Source organism: Sander vitreus, chromosome 1, assembly GCF_031162955.1.
Source record: "Sander vitreus isolate 19-12246 chromosome 1, sanVit1, whole genome shotgun sequence".
Taxonomy (NCBI): Eukaryota; Metazoa; Chordata; class Actinopteri; order Perciformes; family Percidae; genus Sander; species Sander vitreus.
In genome coordinates this window covers 24,490,703-24,508,236 of record NC_135855.1, presented here as the reverse complement: position 1 = coordinate 24,508,236, position 17,534 = coordinate 24,490,703, and the positions used below count along the sequence as shown (strand labels likewise).

The window sequence follows — 17,534 nt, the reverse complement described above, 5'->3', positions numbered from 1 at the left end:
CAAGAACACAAGACAAACTGTAATTTTTTTGTTTTGTTTTTTTAAATTAGCCTACATAACAATTATATTCGGAAATACTGTAGTTGGATAATCAATTGTGGAAGAGTAGCTTTACATTAAAGTAAAACGCAGTGGATGGGGATTCAGATCCTGGACTAGCCAACAACCACACTCTAAAATAATAATTAAAAAAAAATAATAGTCATCAAATTTCTTTTTTCTATGGATTTAAGTAATCACCCTTCATTATGATCATGTTGTTTCAAAGCCACCTTTTCTCTACTCCTCCATATGTCATAGATATTACTGTCTCCTGGTTACAGCAGACATACACCAGATGTGTGTTTATCATAACTTATAAAACTGTGTATGTTGGGGGTTGTGACCATATAGCAATAATAAGTGTTTGTGTGTGTGATAAGAGCTTCTAATCCACACATCACATCTGGATGGATGGTCAAGTGTATCAAGAGTAAAAGGGGGGTTGGGATTTTAACAGTGGACCCTGAATGGAAACCAGCAGAGAAGCTCAACCTGAAGAGACTCCAAATAAATTTCCTTTTTTGACAGCCGAGCTGTGATAAAACACACACACACACACACACCTCTACCTCTCTGAAGCTTCCACAATGTGACACATGCAGGCCCATACACACATCAGTAATCAGCACAGTTTAATCATATGAGCATGCGCGTGTGTGTGAGCGACATGAGTGATGGTAGGGAGGGAGGATTAAACACTAAATTATACCTGAGGGAATTTTGTCAAAATAATGTTTTCAGTTTTAATTACACTAATGCATCAAACACAAACATAAAAGACTTTTTTGTTTTTTACAACCATTTAATTAGTTTGCACCCATTTTGTAGGAAAAAAAATAATCAATAACCTTCAGTTGTGGAAGGCTTCATCTGTAAATTGACTTATAAAGCACAAACAAAAGAGGTTTAAACAGTGCATTAAACTCAAGACAGTATATCTTTTAAACAGTGATGACAGATCATTTCCTCTAAATACAAAAACAATAAAACTAAAAAGCAAATCAAGATATGAATCAATTCTTAGCATGTGACCTGTCTGAAACACACACACACACACACACACACACACACACACACACACACACACACACACACAAATGATTTTGAATGACAGTCACTCAATCAATAACAAACATACTGTAAAAGCAGGCAGGACAGAGTCAACCGCTCCTCAGTTTTCACGATGCGTACACACGAAACAAAAGCACACAGAGTTACTCTCGTGGCTGTATGTCCAGAATATTTTCAGCCAGGCTGGTGAGTTTGCAGTCCTCCAGTGCTTTGACCAACCGGCTCAGCTTGGCCGCTCTGCCCTCCGCCTGGATGAAGCGGCTGAGCAGCTGATAGGCTTGCTCATACAGGCCTTCTCTCTCATACTCATAGGCCAGGTTGTCTATGGCTGGACCCTTCAAAGCCCGGCAGCTCTTCCCCAAGGCCCTCCCTACATGTTTCCACTGACGGCCCACTCCGTTAGAAAAGCTCTGAACATCTGTCGGCGTCAGCATTCGGTCCTCTGATGGGCCAGATGTAAAGGATGGAGGAAAAGACATTAATGTAGACTGAACTTAACTGTGATTACATACACTTTGGTTAATAAGAATAATTGTGTGTAGACAGTAAATATTTCCAAGAATAACTTACAGACTTGCACCTTAACCTTATAGGATCAACAAGATTTGTATATACATTAATCATTCTGTTTTTCAAAAGAAACTGTTGTTGGGTATCTTTCTTTGAGCCATTACCACACCATTGATTACTGAACATTAAACTGTTGAAGGGTGATTCACATTCCATGTGTAAAATGCAACAAACTTCCAGTAGCTTTAAAAGATGGAGGGAATTCAGATTGGAAGAATTTAATCTGCTTTTTTATTACACCCTACATATATAAAAAAAAAAAAAAAAATACTGCAGCAATACTGAAGACACTCACAAAAAATGGCCAGTTATGACAATACAAACATTCTGGGACAGGGTTTTTCAGATTTTTGAGAAGATTTTATGCTACAAGATTCCCAGGGACCCCCGGAGTGTGTACCTGGGACTGATACACGGGGACATAATTCAAAAGAAGGACAACTATCTATTCAAAATCTAAAATTCAAAATAACTGCATGAAAAAAGGCCATCACAAGGCGCTGGTTGAAATGTGACCCTCCGAGACCACAACAGTGGCTGGACATGTTGTAGAGGAAATATAATCCATGGAAAAACTGACTTATTATCGAAGGACTACAGTTGGGACCCATGAACAACGCTAGGGAAAGTGGACCGCATGCAGGTTGATGTTTGTGACAGTGACACCCCCCTAATAGCACCGGGACATTTAACTCACAACACCCCAATTCTAACACATTGATCGCTCATAAACTGTCTGCACCACCTTTGTCACTTTCAAAATCTGTAAATACTCATACTCGGAAACTCAGTGTGTATGCACACTTTGAGTCTCACAAACATACTCAATACAATCTATTCTAAGGCAAATTATATCACTGGTACAGGCGATGTGATGTAAAACCTATTCCCCTCTAAAATATGTTATTTTGATGAAATCAGTTTTCATTATTCAGAGTCAACTTGAAACGAGGTCAGCTCGGGCTGTTGAAGGCCTTGGAGGAGGCACTGAGGGAACAGGAGTCCCTGATGCCCAGACACAGTAGTGTGTCTGAGGAAGCTGAATCTACATTTACATGAACTCAAATCAAATCTTTAATTAACTAAATACGAAAATTAAAATTAACTTTCAAGACACTGTAGTGCCTCATCAGTTAATGTTAATTTAACAGTTCAAAATGAGGTCGACAAATTCAAATCAATGCAATTCAAATACATTATCTGCTGGCACTAATCTCTTCCCAACGACTGAGGATCAATTTATGAAAGGTTGGATTAGAGAGTCAGCTGACAAACGGCACTGAATTCATATGCTGTCAGTGTTGAATGTTGTGAAAAAAATAACATGAAGTTGTTGGCTTCTCGCATTGAAATCTTCTTGACTGCAGACCAACAGATCTCAGTGAGGAGGCTTCCAACAAGGACAAGGACACACCAACATTAAAGAGGTTTCAAAACAATACAACCATGGCTCCCGGTGCGTTTTAGAATCGATATTAAGATTTTAATGTTCGTTTTCAAGGCCTTAAATGGCCTGGGCCCGGAGTATTTGTCCGAGATGTTAACCCTTCGTGAGCACAACAGGTCATTGCGGTCTTCAAATCAACTAGTTTTACAAGTCCCAAGGTCAAGGTATAAACTGCGGGGTGATCGGGCTTTCGCAGTTGCTGCCCCAAGACTCTGGAACAAGTTACCCCCTGATATTCACACTACTACAGATGTAGCTCTCTTTAGATCCAAACTCAAAACTTATTTATTTAGAATGGCTTTTAATACTTCTCCTGTTTCTAAGTAACCTTTTCTGATTTGACTGTTTTCTATGTTTTTATTCTTTTTATTGTATGTTATGCTGTTTTATTCATGGTTCTTGATGTAAAGCACTTTGGATACCTGCTGGTTGCTGTAAAGTGCTATATAAATAAATGTTGATTGATTGATTGATTGATGCAGCAATGACACAACCGTAAAAAATCAATATGGATTATTTATTACAAGCAAGTTTCTTATCTCAACTTCCCTTTAACACGTTGTTGGATGAACTAAAAAAAAAAAATGGCTGCCTGGAAGATAGGAAATACATTTATCTTTAAAATAATGGTGTGCTTTGAAAACTGATTGAAAGTAATGTAGTGTGCACACAATTTGTAGTAAAGTCCTAAATACACCAAAAAACAAACAAACTGTAGGGTCATTTAAAGTTGACAGCAAGGTTTCTCCACCATATGTCACTGAACCGTGTGCTTTCGGCGAATCTAATAATAAAAAGGCACCAAGCACCAAAAAATGAAAACAAATATATGTCTTTATCTGATATAAATGCATTTTTAATCTCTATTGTGACCTCTTCTGGCCAAAGGTCTGGCACTAAGTCTGTAAAGGACACACTACACAAGACTCAAAAGTAGAAATGGTCGTCTTGACTCACCAAAGACTTTATTCTGAAATTTGAAGCAGTTGCTGGGGACGGGAGACTCTTCCAGTGGGACAGGGGTCGACTGTGGGGCTGGGCGGAGGGCCTGAGTCTGCAGCTGCTGCTCCAGATGATCAATCTCCTCATCGCGCAGGCGCTCCGGCTGACACAAAATGACGAAAGGTCACTTAATAAAATGAATGAGAACATTTAGGTGAACAATTACTTTATGATGTGCGAGTGTACATTGTGCCACCCACAGGATTCACGTTTGTAGGGTTTTGCTGCTCTTTCCTTCTCTAAGCTTTATTAATCTGGCCTGTCATCATAGACTCACACTGACTATGTCTATACTACATATTAATTGTATGTAATATTTACTATATACTACTATGTTTTTGCAGTTAATATACAGGAAATCTTAAAAAAAAAAAACAAAACATTTTATACCAACAGACACGTGGCGTCAGATGTCAATTAAACTTCACAAAGAGAAAGCAAAGTGTTTTTCCAAAGACGTTCTTTTTCCATTTGATGCTGTTATTCAAGATCTTCCTGGAGCTGTTTAAATTAATTTAGATTTTTTCCCAAACTCATGGAGGCTATTAAGGAGAAATGTTAAAATTGTGCAGCGATAACAACTCCTAAATTGACTTATTTAATATTGGGAAAAAGTTAACTGCAACTGTTCCCGGTCATGAAAATAAGGTAAGCACAATATATCACTCGCTAGTGATTGGTTAGGCCAAAACTAAATCACATGAAGAAATTGGCTGACACAAACACAATGTCAGGCTGACTGAATGACGTGAAATTAAATGAAAATTCAGTCCGATTACCTTGGCTAAATATCGACTACTTAAAATTTTGAAATACTGGAGCTAAATCGCCAAAGAACAGACAAACAGAAACATCCAGTATACCTGTGACAGGTGGATGTGCTGCAGGCAAAGCTCCAGCTTGTCCAGATAGAGATCCAGGATGTAAGTGCTGGCCTTGAGCTGAGTTTCCACTGTGAACTCTTGGGGGAGTGCAAGAAGCCGGCATGCGTGTTGCGAGAGGGACTGACGCACCGCTCCAGAGCTGTAGCTCTCAAGGAACTGCTGACATGCTGCCACATCCTCAAACTTCACCTCCACCCCCAGAAAGGGATCAGCGTCATGGACCTTAAGTATCTCATAACCACCTAGACCTCCTGCAGAATCTGACAACGGAAAATTCCGATTCATTTATGTGACATCCCAGAAAATACAGATTTGTTGAGATAAGTGGGTCTTTTATCTTAATTAGTATACTAGGTATGCCTAACAGATCCTTACTAGAGCGCTCACCTGTAAGTGTCAGCTTGATGACTTTAAAAACGATGAACTTTCCCTGTTCTCGGTCTTTGTAGAGAGAGAGCAGGTTCACACCAGGACAGAGCGACTGCAGAAACATAACCGCACATCCTGTCCATGGCCCACGATCCACGGTCTTGTCTGCCATCCTGTGAACACAATTTGAGACACAGCACATTTTTGTTCATTCAATGGTGAGCTGACAACATCAAAGGATCCGCCGTCTGATGTGCAGAAGAAGATAACACAAGTCTACAAATACACTAAATGTGTAGAGCAAAGAGTAAAAGCCAAAGAGCGTGTGCTGAGTTGCTGTAAAATATCCTGGAGAAAGAATCATTATCGCCACTTTATTTTGGGTGCGTTCCACTTCATAACATAACATAACATCAGCTAAAGATGTTTGTTTATGTTGTGTGTCCACAGCTCTCCCCAACATCTGTGTTAACTGTATGAAGAATTATGTAAACCTGAAAAAGAAAGAGAGCCCTTCACTTCAAACAGGTTTAAAGTAAAGACCCTGAGAAGTTTACAAGTCATCAAATAGCCTGCTGTGATATTGGGAGTTGTAAAGGTCAAGAAGATACCATCTTCCAGATAGGCAGGAGAAATCAGGACGCTTTCCATCCCCGTGAAATGCCTAGATTATCCTCCATTTTCTCCAGGGATGTCTCCATTCAAAAGTCAGATTACAATAAATATGTGAAGTTGTCTCTTTTTTTATTTCCGTTTAATGTGTATCCAGCAGTCAGTTAACCAGAATGTATTTTTTCTCTGTGTATATTTGCAACATCTGTATGGCTGTTGCTTAGTCCATTTACAATTCTTCAATAAAATGGGATACATCAATCAATAGAATTTGCTTTAATAGAAAATAAGTGACTGCTTGTTTTGTTCATTTTAAGGATTTTTGAGAAGGGCTACTATTACATAATACTACAACCATTTCATATGATAATATCATAAGACCCGAATAAAACTAAAACCCACAAAGGTCAACACTACCAAAGGATTAGGGAGGTAGCAAATCACAATATTCATGATTACATTCAATATTTTACTGTTGTGTTGTGACAATTTAATAACAAAACTAAGTAGTCACCTTTAATAGCAGTTTACCAAACAACCGTTGAACAAGCAGAACATAAACTTGAATAGGAGCGCTTATCTCAGTCAGGCTGTGCGGGACTCCCCCGATGATTTTACCAGTAGTATTTAAATATTAGTATTTTTTAAGCACTTTTGTTAACTGGGGTTTCATTTACTCAAGCAAAATAGACAGTTTTGTTCATCAAATTGTCAAAAATGGCACATGAATAGATTTCTCTTTGCCTTTACTGTACGCAGACATCGGAAATCAGGGTTTTTCCTGCATAGAGTAATTTCTGGCGCCCCCCAAAGAGGTTTTAGCCAGCCCCAAAGGAGAATCACCAGCACCAAAATGATAAGAACTGAGAGAAAAAATAGCAATTCAAATACTTAATATGCGATTTAACTGCAGTTGATCTTTGAGTGGAGTTATGAATTAATAAGGTAGAGTGGTTTCTATGGGGCATAGAATATGTTAGAGCGTAATTGTTTAAGTAATTTCCAAACAAAGTTGCCAAACATTCACTGGTTCAGCTTCATGTATGTGAGGATTTGTTGTTTTCTACGATTGTAAATTGTTTATCGTTGGTCATCTATTTCATCACCGTTGGCTTTGTTATATTGTGGTAGGCATTTATCACCGTTTTCTGACATGTTACACTAAATGATGAAATGAAACACATGTGGTGACAAAAAGAGTTGATACTGTCTCAGTTACACAACCATTTCTCTGAACTGTCCATCAGATTCTGAACTTGAGATGTGATGAAATGTTCAATATACTTTTCCTTTCATCGGCCGATGATACCATTCCCAATCAACGCGAAGAGGGAAATAAATCATACAACCTATCTAAATATAACTGCCTGTGACAGCCAGGAATTTGTTTCCTCCTGGAGTTAAACCCACTTCTGTCCCAGTGGTCCCTGGTTGTTGTGGCCTCACTCCACTTTACCCTTTTTTACCCCAGCTTCCTTTTGAAACCCTCATTACATAAAACATGTATAATCTCAGTCCTCCCCTCCCCCAGTCCAGTCCCTAACTCCTGTATTCTGAATGAACCACTGGAGCCCGTTAGCTCACAGTTGGTGTTGTCTCCATGCACAGGATGCAGAGCTCTCTGTGTGGAAAGAGCATCCTCTGAGCTGGATTATATGCATGTCCTCATGTTTCACTAATACATTTTGCAGTATGCTTGGCTACTGGGTCTACAGGAATCTCCACAATTTAGCCAGTATGTAATTATGTGCTATCCTATCTACCGGTACTCTGGAAGTCTACTGTGAGATTTTTTTCAACAGCTGTATGAGGATTAAGTGATCATCAGCAGCTTAAAATATATCATGTAGCTTTTGCTGCCAAAAGGCCACCTCTAGTATTCCCTTGAGAGCTTTCCTGACATTTAGGTGAAATAAATATTGAATTATCACAAAGATGTGCTTCCACAGACTAGTAATTTTACCTTTTTGTGATGATGTGAGATGATGCTTGTTTCTGTCTGTTTTGTGTTGTTGTCTATAGTGCTTTATAGCTCCATATGTAAAGTTAAGGGACCTGTGGGACTGTTATCTGGTATTATCTTTTGGTGAATCAATCAAATGCCCTTCACCAGACCGAATCTTCAAATTGCTTGTTTTGTCTGACGACCGGTCTGAAACCCCAAAACAATCCATTTACAATGATATGAAACCGAGAAATGCAAAAGGTTCTCACATTTGAAAAGCAAATTTGCCATTTTGATTGATAAATTACTTAAATTATCAATATATCATCATATTATCATTAGTTTTTTTGTCAATCAACAAATCAACTAATAGAAAACATTGACATAAAATTGACTTTCAGCACTAATAAATTGTTTACACAGACCTAGCCTCGCATTGCCAGACCTTCCTCCGCAGCGCTGCGGAGGAAGGTCTGGCTAGTCCACACATTATTCCGGGATAGGAGAAAAACGTACTCTGGTTTTTTGGCATTTCTTTGAACCAATCACAACCGTCTTGGGCGCTAAGCGCCGGTGCAGGTATGGTGTCAAATGGCCTCGGGACGAAACTTGTTTTGGTGGAACATGTGCACCTAGGGAGGCAAGCTCTGGAATTAAAATGGCTGTGGAGTGTGATGAGAATTTTACAAAAAAAAAAGATAAATATAATTGATTGTCCGTACTAGCTCGGAGTATGTATCCCAAATGGACCGCAGTTTAGAATACCAACGCAAAGAAAGTGGAAGGTGAGGGACATCCGGCCGAAAATGAGGGACATCCAGCTATGTTATATTGTCCATGCACAGTTTTTGTGAGACAAAACCAACTCTGTAATCATATGAATGTCCTGAGTTGTCCTGTAATGTGAACACTTGCAAGTCATAAACATAGGAATCAGGTTAAAGTTAGATAAAGCTATTCTGGGAATTACAGGATGTCACCACACTCTATGTACTAGCCTACTATGATAGAGGGGTAAGTTTGTTGTACCCTGAAGCTACAGGAGAGTGATGTCCACAGTTCTGAGAAGAGGTCTAATCAGGTAGAAAAAGTCTAAACATCTGTGTAGGTGGACCATGGGTGTGTAGGGGCTTTAAGTATAGCCTATAGCCTATATAGCCTTCTGTCTTAAAACAATACACACAGGGTATATATACACAGATAGAATTATTGGTCGGAGTAATCATTCCCTCTGTTCATGCTGTCCACAAAGAGAAGCAATTCTAAGCATTACAGTGTGATTTGACCAACCGGACAGAACCGTCCGTTTTGTAAATCGACAGACAAGGTAAGTGACAACAATGAATTACAACAAGGAACCTATGTTACTTAGAAAGGTGATCAGGGTGCTGAAATAATTAGCCAATTATTCATTTAACATCAAAATGATAAACAAAAAAGCAAAGTGGATAACATTTGGGGGCTCCAGCTTGTGAGGGATGCGGGACAAACCCTGCATTCTTTGCAATAAATAATTCAAACGTTCACGTGAAGCTAATACGAGGCTCCAGCAGTCTGTTTGACAAATCAAGTATGCGTTTTCCACAGTACTGTTACAGTATTTTTTGTTTGACATTCCCTTACAGGTAACGTAACGTGAGTTTCGGTTAGTTACAAGTACGTGAAGTTAGCTAGTTACCTGCTGCCACAGGTGTGAATGTTTTTATCAAGAATTTTACAGCAGCAGTAACGTTACAGCTTGATTCAACCAACCTGAGACATAAACCGTCTGTTTTTTATAATGGAAAAGTTTTGTTAAAACGTTAAAGACATGAATGGAGCTCGGTGGGTTATTGTGAGAGCTCAGTTCACGTTGGTAAACCTCACATACAGTGGACTGAACTGCCATAAAACTTCGGCCACGGTGCGACCAAACTGCTAAAAGTGTGAAAGACACAGGACCAGGCAGACATGTTTTCTAACTCATCATCTTTAGATTTACTGTACAATAACTCTTTGTTAAAGTCGGTACAAACTTACCTTAAAATTTTGATATATTGTTCGGTAACGCTTCCTTCTGCGGGATCACACCCACTGACACGGTAATAACTTCCTGGCCTCCCATTGGCTGAGCAGGAATCAAGGAACTCTCTGATTGGTGGAAATCAACATGACGCCTAGGGAGAAAAATCATGACAGGCAGGAAGTGGTTTTTTTTAATGGCGGAATATCTCACATATCTTTAACTTGAACATTTCCCGGTTATTATTCCTTTCGACTGAAATTTGTAATCAGTAATTTAAGGAGTAAAACTGATGACAGTTAAAATAATTAGTTTAATAGGAAATCAAGGAAGTGTCTGAAGGCGACTTCACTTTGGTCAAGTGACTTAATCAGTGGTAGGCTACTGTAAATGATGGCACACTATGCTGTCAATTTTAACGACTAGATAGAGTCTCTCTAGCCTATCCAATGTTAAGCCTTGTGTTTCTGTAACGTTTTCCTTGTTACTGTGGCCGTATTTGCTGATTTATTCTTGGTTAACAGCTGTAAACATCTGCTAAAAGATCCCTTAACAATGCAAAGTACCTTACTAAGAAGCCTACTAATTTTAGCCACTGGTGCCGAAATTAGTCAAGTTAATCAGCAACTTACAAGCAAATAAAGTTCCAGCTTGTCATGTGAGGATGGTTCGTTTTTCCTCCTGTTTTATATCATTATAAACTAAATATCTTTGAGTTTTTGACTGTTGGTCAGATAGACAAGCACTTGGAAGACAAACATTTTTACCATTTTTTCTTCTTCATATAATCGAGTAAAGGATTAATCGATGAGGGAAATGATTACATACAGCCCTAGTTGCTACACTTCAGTGTATGTTCATGGACACAAATGGAGACAATTGCCTTTTCAAACTTTATAGAATTACAAATAAATACAATTTCCATGTAAGAGGTTTTGCCAAAATGTGTAGTTTTAATGCTGTTCAAAGATGTATGATGGGAAAACATGTATATATTTATGGAAAAATTGGTAATAAAAAGATCCATAAAACATTGTTTTACCAAATCTGGCTGAAATAAAAATTAAGTTTGTGTACCTGTTTGATTATGATACTGGTTTCACCACTGTGTCAAAAGCATCATTCTGTCATGTAAAAATAATTTTCCATTTAATTGGTATTACAATTAAAAAGGATCCACATACACAAAAGATTTGTACCCATAGTTACTGAAGTGAACCAATGTTTTTAGCACTGACCAAGGTAATAGCAGATAAACTGTAATGTTTAATGATTTAGTTTAAGAGCTGGGACCGAGCTGTCTCATCCCATCTACGCTTACTTATCTTCTCACACACTTGGTTGAAGTCAACTGCAATAACAACAGCAGTGCCAATTCAACCAAAATCTTCAATATGTAATTTTCATGAAATGAAGATGCACTAAAAGTAGCTAGCAGACTTTTAGGGGACTGATAATTTGCAAATGGGTATGCCTGAACAATATCTATTAAAACTTAACTGAATTAAACTTTTTCTGTTAAGTTTTCCAGTAACTGGTGCTGGTCCAGTAATCAAAGGCTTGGCGGTTCAATCCCCAGCTCATTCTGTCAAATAGACACATCAAATAGTTCTTGAGCAAAACAATGAATCCCAAATAACTCCCAAGGAGCAGGGCAGCATCTGTGAATAAACAGATGTTGCCTTAAGAAAAAACCTTAAGAAGAGGAAAGAAAGATGTCAAACCACAAGATAAGACATATATATATATATATATATTTATTCATAGTACACAAAAGAGAAGTCATAAAATGCTCCGTAGGTAGAACTGTTAGCAGAACCAGAGGAGCTTTTGTGGTTGACATGTTTGACAAATTTGAGGGTTTCTTTGTCTCTGTAGACAAGGGCGAGGGAATTATCCTCTGGATACACTGTCAGGAGCTGTGATGAGGAGGAAACCAAAGCAATGATAAAGTATTGCCCATACATGTACAATTACACTTCATACTGTAATCAACACTCACCTCCTCATCCTCTTCATTAGCAACATAACACGTGAAGCCCCCAAACTCTGACTGCCAGTCTATGAAAGAAAGTTTTGTAAAGGTCACAGGATTGACTGATTTGTCCTTCCTGTATGTGTGCATGTGTGTGGACTCACCCGCACCACAAAAAGGTAAAACAAGGTCCAGAGCGTACTCTGCCCGCGCTGCTTCTGCATCATGCAACAGAGTGTAGCCGCCATGAGACCATCGACGCAGTTCACCACAACACACAGGTGTGCTTGGCTCTAAAGAAACAAACAAAACAAAGGTAAAAAAAAACACACATAAACAGCTGTAAAGACTCATAGCTGAAGAAACCCACTCACACTGACACACACACACACACCTTTCTCTCTGCTCGTATTTGCTGATGGTGATTCGGTCGAAGACCCCATGGCCTTTCCGTCGAGTACGTCCTCTCTCTCCTCGTCTTTATTGTCATCGTCATCATCAGCAGGACACAGGTAGTGCAATCGAAGGCCGGTGAAGTTGGAGAGAAGCAGGAAGAAAGCCTCTGAACGAAGCAGCTCCCAACATGCACCCACACACTGAGGCAGGGTATCCAGAGAGGCTGCTTCATAGCATCTAAATGGACACAAATACAGCGCCTGTAATCACAGTCTTAGAATATGCTCTTAAATGATCTATCAAAACATGTCCTACCTCTTATTAGGCGGACCTCTCCTCGTCCACTGAATCTGAGTGAGTTGCAGTGCTTCCCTCACCTCCCTGAACTTCTCCTCCTGAGGACAGACATATTCAGCTGAAAGAAACAAGGGGACACATACAAGGCAGAAAAAAACGAGTAAGAAGTTACCTTGAGAAAATCTTTGAGCTGAATTTCAGAGCTGTCCTCAAACTCCTCCTGAATCTGCTCTTGGTAGGAGATGTCCAGGTACACTGGATTGACCCACTCCAGCAGCAATGTTTCCTGTCATGAACACAAAAAAAAAAAAAAAATGTCAGTAGTCTGTCCGTTTTGACATTTTGGGAAATACACTTATTTACTTTCTTGCTGAGATTCCGATGAGAAGATTGATACCACCGTCTGTCTTTTAAATATGAAGTTGGAGCCAGGAGACAATTAGCTTTGCTCCTATTCAGGAAGTCACTGCTCACAGCCAGGAAATAGTCCAGCGTAAATCTGAAACATGCTGTTTTTACCCTTAAGACAAACTTAGTGAGATTTAGGGTGGTAGGTGGATTCTGTTACCTTTGGACAGAGCCAGGCTAGCTGTCTCCCCCTGTTTCCAGTCATTACGCTAAGCTAAGCTAAGCAGCTGTAGCTTCATATGTGCCATACAAACACAAGACATTGATCTTCTCATCTAAAGAAAGAAAGGCGGGAAAGCAACTGAGTGTATTTCCTAAAACTATTTCTATAAATATAGTGCGCACGTTTGACCAAACTCACATCTCTCGGTAAGTGTGGGCTCCGTGGGACGGGGGGCTCTATGTGGCGAGGAGGACGCTCCAAAGACGGCCCGTGAAACCAGCCGCTCAGAGACAGACGACACTTGTCCTGTGTCAAAACCTCTGACACCTGAACAAAAAACAACACGTTATCGATCTACAATCGATGTGCAATCACAGCTGCTTCTTTGGTGAAACAGTGATGAAAAACAGGAACGGTTATTCTTACTTGGTGAAAGGAGACTGGAGAAACATCAAAGAGGACGAGGGTGTTCAAAGAGGGTATGAGCGACTTCACTATACTCTGCGGTTGGAAATTACCTGTTGACAAAGATGGAAATTACACACTTATACACTTCTGTTATCTGAAAGCACAGAAATACACACAAAGTGAGGCACTCACTGTCTGTTGTGTAAAGATCGAGGGTTCCCCCGTCCCTGCTCTGCCACGGAGGCACGAGATACAGGATGAAAGCAATGCGCCTCCCCTCCAATTCATCATCATGACACAAAAGAACATCTAATAAGGAAGAGTGAATTTTACATTCACGTCAACTCGTCAAAAATCTGATCAAACAGCCTAAAAGTAAAACAGCCCTTCCTGCATGATTTTAAAAACAGGCTCACCTGTGTATTCATATTTTGCACAAGAAATATCCACTGTGGGCTCTAGTTCAACCCCCAACACTTCCCCGAGCCAGGAGCGGAAACGCCCAAACAGTGCTGCCCTGAAAACAGTGACACAGGGAAATATATATACAGTATACATTTCATGGTGCAATCCTGTTTTGTACTGACAATGTGGCTGAACCTTTAACCTTGTATTTAATGAGATATTTTGAAAGCCTCGCCACATAGACAGATTGTTCAACTGCTCAATCCTACCGTGACATTTTGTTGTGACATAAATAATAGATGATCACAAGAGGAGGCCGTTATTGTGTATTTAATTACGGTATTTATTCCTCAGGGCTGCATTTCCTTAGTAGGTGTAACAATATATATATAATAACAAATACGTATTTAGAAGAAATAACATGTTGCAGTCTCTCACTGTAAACACAGCTTGTCATAATTGTAATGAAACAACTGCACATTATTTCAAAATAAAAGGAAAGGATTGCTTATTATTTTTTTGATACTTGGTATTGTTTGAGTCTCAGAGGTGTTGTCTTGGATTCAGACTTGACACCCAGCTCATATCCATCTTGATTTATACACTGAGATCTTATTTTTTCTTAGACTTGGTTTAAACACTGAACCTCTTGGCAGGTTTGGCGGCTTCTACTGCTCCATAATTCTATAAAAATATCTTTGTTTCTAGTCATTTTTTGAAAGCCCCAACATTTACACAGCTGTAATAACATATAGTGCGCTACCCTTGTGTTCACTGCAAAGTTCAGCACTGGAACCACCAGACTGAATAACAAACAGTCATTCTGCTTAACAAGGATCCCCTGTGAGCAACTGCAGCTGAGCCCATTTTCCATTGTGTTCACTTGTACACCATGCCACTTGTTAATGTTAACAGAATCAACAGCACTAAATGAAGGAAATGTACTCATTAGTAGGCAGATGTGATCTCTGGCTCCACCTGGTGGAGCTGATAAATAACCCCCAACATGCCTCACTACCACTGGGCCTGACTTAAATAATTGATGACAAATACATAATTTGCCCTGTTGATTTTTAGATATTAAAAGGGCTGTCTGACGGCAAGGTAAAGCAGTGAAAATATTCAAAAATAAATATTTTTATGTGACTAAAATACGTTTTGCTGTGTGGGCCCCAGTCACAGCAGGACATTGCTTTGCTTCCATGCCAGTAATCCTGCCTGCTTCACCACACTGGGGGCGTGCCAACCGCCCTCTACTGGGTAATACACTGACTATGGATAGGTACCTCAAACAACCCTACTTAAAAAGATCCAAACTCTCTCTTTAATTGGCCATTCATTGTTGGTTTGGTGGTTTAATACCATCTCTACTCTCTTAACCAAGACAATAAGACGCCAACTTGCTCCCGATTTGATTGATTGATTGATTTAGTCAATGTGATGTCTGTCAAACAGACGACCTGTAGTAAAAATTGTATCAAAACAAGTTTGTTAGCTTTTGATTCCACCTGACAGAATGAGCTACCTCTCTTCAAAGCATTTTTATTCCACTTGTAGCTCATGCAGAGACCAACCATTATGATCATAATTTACTCAGACTCTGCCACAAAAAAACTCATACCAACATATATATCATCATACACAGTACACAACACAAGAATACAAATTATTTTTTACCTCAGTCCTGCGATATGTGGCTCTGTTCTCTTCCTCAAGTCATCTGACTGTGTGGGAACAACAACAACAACAACGTAAAGATAATAAGACAACAACCTAACAGGAATAAATCAGTGAGGTCAGTTTGATAGACACCTGTTTAAATTTGTACAGATCGTTTGACTTCTCGTGGAAGTTGAGCTCCAGCAGTTCTCTCTGGAGGTTCTCCACGAAGGTCTCGCTGCCGAGGAAGTTCTTGATGATGCAGTGAGGGAAAGGGTGGCAGTCCAACTCCAGATCCCCTGCACATAAATAACAAAAGATAATGTGTCTAGCTGAGATGTTGACAAGTAACTCACTTCTGCTTTTGCAAAGGCTCTACTACACAAACAGTGTCTCAGGGCAGCTACAGCCTCAAAACATAAACGTAACCAGACTAATGAGAAACTGAATCTTAACAACAAAAGTGAAATATTATTTGGACCTGGTAAACAGACTTTTTAGCAGTGACTTTTCACTGGAGTGACACACAAAAGTTACATACATATTTATTTAAGTGGGTTAGGTCAATTTAAATAAAGTAAAATGGGAAAAACAATGATGCTAAACTCCAGTCTTTAGACATATTAGAAGGATGGATTGGGCAATATGACAATTTATACCATGAGAATATAAATGTGTCTACCATCAGAGATGTTGCCATTAATAGCCTACCCTATACCATTAATACCTCTGGGAGGTATCAGATAAATGCTGCAAATCAATGAGCATGATTTTTTTTTATGGCAATTTTGCCAAAAACTGAAATTCCTCCTGTCTGGTTATCTTATCCACAAACAATATTTAATTATTTTTTCTGAAAATCCCTACATCATAACATATATCATGATATAGAATTGCATTTACTGTAAAAGGGTGTTATCCATATCACCCCTATTAGAAGGAAAATATAATCAAATTTAAACCAAAAAAAGAAGGATAAAATACCAAAACAGTAAAGAGACCGATCAACTGTCAACTACAAAAAGTTACTGGTTAGTATCTGTGGTGGTCCAAGGTGGACATGGTTGTGTCCCGATTGTGAAGCTGCATAAAGTTGTTCTAAAAGGCTAAACTAAAAAACAAAAACAAAAAACCGAAAACAAAATAAAAACTGGTCAAGTAATGACCAGCTGGGGACGTTTCAGTAGTTTAATCAGCCGGGTTTCTTTGTGCATTACTGGGCCATCTGTCTCACGTATATTTGCTTTGCTGTTATATTTATGATTTAGCAACGTTACAATGTGTCAAAGAGCAACACGCGCAGTCGCAGACAAACCCAGGACACAGTCATACCAACACTGTGGCACCGGTTCAAGTAGCAGAGCTCATTTCCATTTCTGACTGACTGTCAGTTAACTATCTGAGGCTGTAACGTTACGTTTAGAAAAGTCGTTTTATTTTTCTGCTTCACTAACCCTGTCTGCAGGGACTCCTTTGGCTCCACGCCTCCTTCACAGTCTTCTTCACCTGCTCGTCTTCCACAACTGAACAAAGTTCAGCTGTTTCTTCACAAGTCGTCTTCTTCTTCTTTTTCTTCTTGTCTGTTTTCACACTCTCATCCGGTTGACGTTTGGACGCCATTATAGCCTATAATATATGTTTTTTAACGATTCGGTGTGTGAAACCAGTTAAACACGCAGGTTATGAACAGTTTCGACAACATCCACACATAGCAGTACACTACTGACGCATGGGTGTGAAATGGCCCGTGCGTCGCGGGACGATGACGTTATGGAACGTGGGTCCATTTCTTCCCTGATTGAGACTGTCAGGCAGCATTGTCAGACTGAACAGAAGAATACTTTGTTAAATGTTTATCATAATTTAAAAAAAAATACGT

General features: G+C 39.3%; 2 protein-coding genes across 5 annotated transcripts; both read right to left on the bottom strand.

The window, feature by feature from the left end:
* Window positions 1-823: 823 nt before the first annotated feature.
* tradd (tnfrsf1a-associated via death domain) lies at window positions 824-10,070 on the bottom strand. The gene is made up of 5 exons (XM_078249591.1): window positions 9,962-10,070; window positions 5,404-5,558; window positions 4,996-5,276; window positions 4,088-4,235; window positions 824-1,555 (listed from the first exon to the last, which is right to left on the bottom strand). The coding sequence occupies exons 2-5, from the start codon at window positions 5,555-5,557 to the stop codon at window positions 1,257-1,259; spliced, it is 882 nt and encodes a 293-aa protein (XP_078105717.1). The 5' UTR covers window position 5,558; window positions 9,962-10,070; the 3' UTR covers window positions 824-1,256.
* Window positions 10,071-10,870: 800 nt separating this feature from the next.
* Window positions 10,871-17,401, bottom strand: ogfod1 (2-oxoglutarate and iron-dependent oxygenase domain containing 1). 4 transcript variants are annotated; one of them, XM_078249574.1, is made up of 13 exons: window positions 17,110-17,401; window positions 15,809-15,954; window positions 15,674-15,720; window positions 14,008-14,108; window positions 13,784-13,900; window positions 13,610-13,701; window positions 13,382-13,510; window positions 12,785-12,898; window positions 12,631-12,710; window positions 12,314-12,552; window positions 12,084-12,212; window positions 11,947-12,005; window positions 10,871-11,605 (listed from the first exon to the last, which is right to left on the bottom strand). In XM_078249574.1, exons 1-13 carry the CDS (start codon window positions 17,273-17,275, stop codon window positions 11,546-11,548), a joined length of 1,479 nt encoding a protein of 492 aa, XP_078105700.1. In that variant the 5' UTR covers window positions 17,276-17,401; the 3' UTR covers window positions 10,871-11,545. The 4 variants fall into 4 exon arrangements, with proteins under 4 accessions (XP_078105700.1, XP_078105707.1, XP_078105682.1 ...); XM_078249581.1 differs by having other exon boundaries at window positions 12,090-12,212; XM_078249556.1 differs by lacking the exon at window positions 10,871-11,605 and adding an exon at window positions 11,676-11,863.
* Window positions 17,402-17,534: the final 133 nt, after the last annotated feature.

What these genes read in the sequence shown, in the direction of transcription:
- ogfod1 (XM_078249556.1), bottom strand. Translation starts at nt 17,275, where the DNA reads ATGGCGTCCAAACGTCAACCGGATGAGAGTGTGAAAACAGACAAGAAG. An exon ending in AAGGAGTCCCTGCAGACAGG is followed by an intron (nt 15,955 to 17,109) that starts GTTAGTGAAGCA and finishes ATTTATGTGCAG; the next exon opens with GGGATCTGGAGTTGGACTGC. An exon ending in ATCTGTACAAATTTAAACAG is followed by an intron (nt 15,721 to 15,808) that starts GTGTCTATCAAA and finishes GTTCCCACACAG; the next exon opens with TCAGATGACTTGAGGAAGAG.
- tradd (XM_078249591.1), bottom strand. Translation starts at nt 5,557, where the DNA reads ATGGCAGACAAGACCGTGGATCGTGGGCCATGGACAGGATGTGCGGTT. An exon ending in AGCACATCCACCTGTCACAG is followed by an intron (nt 4,236 to 4,995) that starts GTATACTGGATG and finishes ATTTTGTGTCAG; the next exon opens with CCGGAGCGCCTGCGCGATGA. An exon ending in ATTTCAGAATAAAGTCTTTG is followed by an intron (nt 1,556 to 4,087) that starts GTGAGTCAAGAC and finishes CTGGCCCATCAG; the next exon opens with AGGACCGAATGCTGACGCCG.